Genomic DNA, 6,567 nt, shown 5'->3' with positions numbered 1-6,567 from the left:
CTTTTGCTGATCACTGAAAAAACTGTCAATTTACACACTCCTTTGAAATGATTAAATGCATTTAACTGCAGATGCTATTTCCATTGATCTGTTAACAATACCTCTCTTTGGGTTACAGTCTCGATCTCTATTTGTCAAGAATCTGAATTTCAAAACATCTGATGAGAGCCTGAGGAAGCATTTTAGTGAAAATGTGAAGGAAGGAAAGATCCAGAGTACCAGGGTAATTTTTTGGCACTGGACGTCTTTATCATATTATTTTTTTTTATCTTATTCTTCTCTCATGTTTCAGTTCTGTCATTGTGCAGATAAAGAAGCACCTGAAAAATGGGAAGACTCTCTCAATGGGTTTTGGTTTTATTGAGTTTGATTCTGTAGAAACTGCGACAAATGTGTGCAGGGATTTACAGGTTATAACTTGTGATAGTAACTCATCAAGAGTATCATGTGTCTTTCTGTAGTTTTAGTTAGGTAATGAAACACTTGTCTTGTCTATTTCAGGGAACTGTTTTGGATGGACATGCCCTTATTTTGCAACTTTGTCATGCCAAGAAGGATGGGCAAGTGGCAAAAAAGGTTGATAAAGATAGGAGTTCAACAAAATTAATTGTGAGAAATGTTGCTTTTGAGGCTACAGAAAAAGAACTAAGGCAACTATTTAGTCCATTTGGCCAGGTACTCATTAGTCCTAACCTGTTCTTAGATCATTTAATGAATGATAAATAGATGCTTTAACATGTTTACCCCCTTTCTGTTAGTTACCTTCTGGGAAGAGGTAAGCACGCACAAGGAAAGTAAAAATCTTGAAGGTCTTAGTTGGAAAGTTATTCGTTAATGCACAACTTAGTTTGAGATCATGTCTTACAAATCACCCTTTAAAGATCGAGAGACAGGCACAGATAGAAACAGGCGGGCAACTAATTCTGTGCAAAGTTGTGGATGAATTCAGTTTCCAGTTCTCTTGTTCTGTGGACATACGAACTTTTGAGGACATCAAGTTAGATCCTTTTTTCTAGAAATGCAACAGAAGATTATTTGCAACCCTCCAACCAATTCCATCTTATTCAGTATTGAGATAATGTCTTATGAATTGCCCTGCAAAGATCAAGAGGCAGACACATATAACATCCAGGGGACAACTAAGAAATGAGAAAGTTATGGATAGTTTCAGTATCCAATAATCTCGTTCCTTGGGCGTATGAACTTGTGAGGACATTTAGATTCTTTTTTATAAAATGTTTAGGAATTATTTGCAACTTTCATACCAGTTCCATCTAATTCTATTTTACTGCCTTAGTAATGTGACCAGTGTCATATCAGGGGATATTGAACATCACAAAAGTTGAGTTTTGCCTTCATTGCAACTTAGTATGTGGCAAATATGGGTGGCTCCATGTGATAGAGCAAATCACAGACAGCTCAACTGGTCAAGTTCCAGCCCCAAGCAAGTAGGGAAGTGTCCTGAAACTGGATGCAAAATGATTGGAAGTTACAATAATGTGACAATATTTCATTATAATGAAGTAGCATTGTTGTAATTTATGAAACTACAACAAGAGGTTCTCTTATAAAATTAATCCACCTGCATCTTTCTTCCATATCTACCACATGGCAAGAGAGTGTGATCTTTCAATGTAAGACCAAGTTCTCAGACCCTTGTGGGGTTCAGTTATTCCCATGTCTCATTAAGACTATATCAGTCCCAAGTATGTGTTGATAGTTTTCTTTTTCTAGTAATTCAGTGGCATTATTATTTTTGTGCACAACGTTGGTTTTGTCTTGAAACTGAGTGACTTTTACTCACTTTAGCCAAGCAGGAAGTTTCTTGTACTTCTAAAATGCAATCTGAGGATTAAGATCATTTGGCATTTTATTTTCTGCCTGACAATGTGCATGAGACGCATTCTCTGGATTCAATATTCTGTTCCTCTTCCATGCAGCCTTTTATTTGATCTGTCTTTGTAATTGAGGATCTTTCTGAATTCATGATTGATGTCTGTTGCTGCAAACTTTATGTTCTTTAAATCTCCCATGTAAGGAACCGATCCTCTAGAAGCCAATTCCTTTCAGATAACATAAATTTCTATGGACTGAAGTAATTTTTTAGCTGTCTTAATACCTATCCTCCCTTCCCCACTCCCCCCCCCCCCCCCCGCTCCTCGAATGTTTATCACCTGCGGTTCCCTTGCCCGTGCCTCTAATAAAAGGGGGGTGGACCCCACCCGGGCAGTGTGTTCGGTCAGGGGGTGGAATGGTCATTTCAGCCCCCTATGAGAGGAACCGCACAACTGTACCAGTCAGCGAACCTCAGGGGATAAAGGTCCCTCCCCCCCCCCCTCCCCAACCCCCCAAAAAAAAAAGAATTTGTTTTAGGTCCTATATGCATGGATCTTTATTCATTTGACTCGATCATTCGTCAAGTTTTCCTTTGATCATGCCTTCTATTTAATATAAAATTGTCTTTGAGTCAGGATAAATTTTGTCGATGCATCTGGGCGTAGATTAACTGTATTACTGCTAAGAACCATGAGATGATCCCACTGTTAACTCATTTTAATTTGCCCAATTGTTTCTACTCATTTATTGCGATATGTGGTAGATTAAAAGTTTAAGGCTGCCGATGAAGTTGGGAAGCCATAGAGGCTTTGCATTTGTGGAGTATGTCACAAAGCAAGAGGCGCAGAATGCACTTCAAGCTCTTGCAAGCACCCATCTGTATGGTCGCCATCTGGTAAGGCTGTTAAAAAGTTTTGCAATATGTATGTTCATCTGCTTGGTTACCACAGGACCATGGTTACAACTCCCTATTATTATTTTTAGGTATTGGAACGAGCAAAAGAAGGTGAGAGTTTGGAAGAACTACGGGCTAGAACTGCTGCACAGTTCACTGATGAGCAAACTGGGTTTCAGAACCCAACAAAATTGTCCAAGAAAAGGAAACAATTGGCTATCGTTGAAGAAGGCAATATTAAGTTTCAAAGGATTGCAGATTAGTGCTTCAGACAATGTTGTGGCATAGAAGTCTGAAAGCTAAAGTTAGTTGTCTCATCGATCACACAAGTTATTCTGTGTATGAGTTATTCAGATGAAAGCATCTACACCCAGTTTTCCTGTTTGGGAGTCGCATTATTCTTATGAGTTATTTAGTTGAAAGCATCTACTATGCTGGGTTTGGTATGCATTCTAAGAAATCATACTAACCATGTCCACTGTATAATTTCAAACACTTTCAAAGTATAGTTATATGGTTCATTCTCTTTAACCAAGATTTGGGGCTTAGGTCTTAGGGGGTGGTGTGTCCGGTACCCATTTGAGGTTGAGAATATAGATGACAAATATACGTTAAATAAATAATTGGTCCCGATGTTTAAGATATGGGTGGAAGATTAAGGTTGCGTTTGGTCTGATTTCTTCGAATGCAAATGCATATCAAACGCAGCCCTAGTTCTCCTGTTTGGGAGTCGCATTATTCTTAATCTCTCTATGCCATCATTTTCTGAGAGGCAAATATCTTGGGCTGTAGGAGACGTAATACGTGTTTCATGATAACATGAGCACCTAGTCTCAGGTGGGTCCAACTTAATAGATCAGCACTGAAAGGGCTTAAAATTTTATATTTTTTAATGGTAAACTGAATGGGCTTAAATTGGTATACACTATTATTCTCTCTCTCTCTCTCATCAATTTAAACTGTCCAGTAAAAGTTTGAAGCACCATGCCTCAGATTGGCCTAGCAGATTTGATATCAGACATTAATAGACTCTCTCAATCCCTTGTTTCAGTTTCTTTCTCTTGTATTCCACGGACCATCAATACTGTCGCTGATGTCCTGGCACGGAAGGCCCTCTCACTTGTGTGACGGATTGTCTGTTTCCACTCAGTGGATTCATGATCTTTGCACTCATGAATCTGCTGCTTGTACGCACTCCCCTTATCAGTAAATTTTCCTTTTACCAAAAAAAAAAAAAAAAAGTTTGAAGCACCAAAAATTTGTAATGTATGATACACTAAAAGGTTCTGGACTTACACATGATAAGATTCCACCTTAAAGATTATACTTAAAAAAGTGATAGCCTAATGTCTAATCCCAATTAAATGGGGTTGGCTGTATGAATCCTTGCCCTCCGATCAATTGTATTTGAATTCATAATTGATAATATAAAGTTCTAGAATCCATTTTAAAAGGGTTTGGTTAGAGTTTTTTCAGCTACTGGTTGTTGGCCTGACACACCAACCCTCCTCCTCCTTTTATCCGGTTTGGGACCAACAACAAACGCTGACAGAGTTATCAACAAACTAGACTGTTGTCAAATCTAGATATTCCCCAAATGATGGCTTACGATTAATGTATTGTTGATTTTAAAACAGATGGTTGTAGTCAAGAGTTTAAAGATGGAGTGGGTGAGTGATATTATTCATGTGAGGGCTAACCTAAAACATGAACAAATTTTTTATTTGAGAGTTTGTAAACTAATATTGTTTCTGAAAAAGAAAAAGAAAAATCTTCATTCCACAATTTGACTGTACTAACTCATGGATTAGCCCAAAGTCTAGAAGTAGCTCCTTAAGCACTAATAAGTTACTTTTCACTTCAATGCAATCCAAAGAAATTTGGTTTCATAAAGTATGCATGAAAACAGATAATTTGCAAAACCCTATGAAAATTTGCAATCTTGCGCCTCATTTAAGAATTTTATGTGGAAAGTACTAAAAGATGGGTTGCAAATGAGAATCTGCATTGCATACTTTCTTTTTTATTTCATGTATACATCCTTCATGAAGGATACCAACATTAGAACAAGAGATTTGTTTTAAAAGCTAGAACTTAATATCATAGTTGTCAATGTGTCGCCCAAGTATCCTTCACTTGAAAGACGCGTTATTTGTGTTGTCTTGACATTCAGATCCCTTCCAACACTTAGGTTCACCTAGATGCCGTGACAATTACGCTTAATATGGAATCCCATGTGATCTATATATAATTGGGGAGTCGGAGTTGATAACTTATGTACTGTTATTACTAAAGATATGGTAGATCAGATTGACATCATAAAACCATGTCTCCAGTGTTTTTGTGCTCATGTTCAACCATGTGATGGTTTAAAGGGAGCGTGTAATATGTTATGACGCTTTTTTAGATATTAATGATCTGATCTAAAGTTTTCTTTCTTTAAAAAAGTACCCCATTTCTACCACTATTGAAATGGGGAGGTATTGGTGATCTTATTTTCTCCTCTTCAGAACCTTTTAATCTTTTAGAAAGTAAATAGATTCTTTCAGTCACTTTAAAAAAAAGGGTGGTCACTTTCTTAAAAAGGAGGTTAGGATAATTTTCCCACAATGAGATGATTTTTAACCATAACTGTTACTTTTCAAAACCATCTAAAACCCATACAAATAAATAAGAAAGTAGATGGTTTATCAAAAATAAATAAATAAGAAAGTAGATGTTTGAATCCTCCTTTCATACTTGAATTTTGTTCCACCTGATCTCTTAGATGGGACCCACCTACTAGTGGATTACGAAGACATGTGGCAATTTTATCAGAACGAAAGAATGGTCTAGGTGCCAGATCTGAGATATATCCAATTGGATCCCCATTCTGTATTTTTCTTCATCAACAAAATTTTCAGTGTTGTAGGACACTTATATTGAAAGAGAAAGTTCCACCCCCCCCCCCCCCCCAAAAAAAAAGTTCCCCCCGGTGAAGAAAGAATCTCTTCATTCAAGGTGATCTGATGTTTTGATTGGACTCTTAGAACGGTGAATGTTATCATTAAACTCTTTTTACAAAGGTCCAAACAAAATGTCCTTTACCAAATCCAATTGGAGGATCAAATTCCATGGATTAAGAGATTCTCTCTTCATTCGTGTATAAAGGGAAAATATACTAAGTCTTATATTGAATAGAATATCTTGTTGTGGAAGAACCTTCTTCTTTTTATTTTTCTCTAAATTGATAGGGACCTCATGGGTTATCTGGGTTTGTTTGTTTTTTCCCTTTTCTTTTTTGACTTTTGGTCAAACTTGACAGGTTTTGTGGTTGGTATTTTACCTTGTCATCATGTTACAGAGAAAAGTCTGAATGGTTGCCTCAAACATTACGTTACCATAGAACTAATTCTCAGATAACCTCTAATCCAAGACCCTGTGGTCTGTGTCCAAGTTTTTAAGCAAACCCATTTGAGACATTCTGGCAGTCATCAATTGCTTTCATGAAAGATGAAACATTAGCTTCTTTTTAATGGTCACTGGAGCCCAGTTTAAACTTGAAAAACACGAAAAGACATGGAGATAAGAAGTGAATGAAAGCCAAAGCTGAGATGCATTGTTCTTCATTTCATCACTCATCAGTGTCTCAATCAATCCACTTTCAGACTTGGACACAAAGCAAACTGTAACCTCATTCATTTTCTCCCCACTTTTCCTGTAAAATTTCTTGCTATTAAAAAACCATAAAATTCCTCATTCCTACCATTAACATTGGATTTATTTTGTTTCATCTACACAAAAAGAACAAAAAATACTTCTATGAAGAGTGGAATTTTTTTTCCCTGTATGCAGGG

The 6,567-nt window shown here is 36.9% G+C and overlaps 1 protein-coding gene across 1 annotated transcript; it reads left to right on the top strand.

The window, feature by feature from the left end:
* LOC122640652 (probable RNA-binding protein 19) lies at positions 1–3,135 on the top strand. The gene is made up of 5 exons (XM_043833877.1): positions 1–223; positions 309–410; positions 502–675; positions 2,600–2,731; positions 2,821–3,135. The coding sequence occupies exons 1-5, from the start codon at positions 56–58 to the stop codon at positions 2,992–2,994; spliced, it is 750 nt and encodes a 249-aa protein (XP_043689812.1). The 5' UTR covers positions 1–55; the 3' UTR covers positions 2,995–3,135.
* Positions 3,136–6,567: the final 3,432 nt, after the last annotated feature.

The sequence above is a fragment of the Telopea speciosissima genome, chromosome 9 (genome assembly GCF_018873765.1).
Source record: "Telopea speciosissima isolate NSW1024214 ecotype Mountain lineage chromosome 9, Tspe_v1, whole genome shotgun sequence".
NCBI classification, from domain to species: domain Eukaryota; kingdom Viridiplantae; phylum Streptophyta; class Magnoliopsida; order Proteales; family Proteaceae; genus Telopea; species Telopea speciosissima.
Note: the sequence above shows the minus strand (reverse complement) of the source record. Positions and strands in the feature narration are given on the sequence as shown.

Excerpts from the sequence above, each read along its gene's own strand:
- LOC122640652 (XM_043833877.1), top strand. The coding sequence starts at position 56 with ATGCATTTAACTGCAGATGCTATTTCCATTGATCTGTTAACAATACCT. Across the intron at positions 411-501 it reads ATGTGTGCAGGGATTTACAG|GGAACTGTTTTGGATGGACA; the intron begins GTTATAACTTGT and ends TGTCTATTTCAG. Across the intron at positions 2,732-2,820 it reads ATCTGTATGGTCGCCATCTG|GTATTGGAACGAGCAAAAGA; the intron begins GTAAGGCTGTTA and ends TATTATTTTTAG.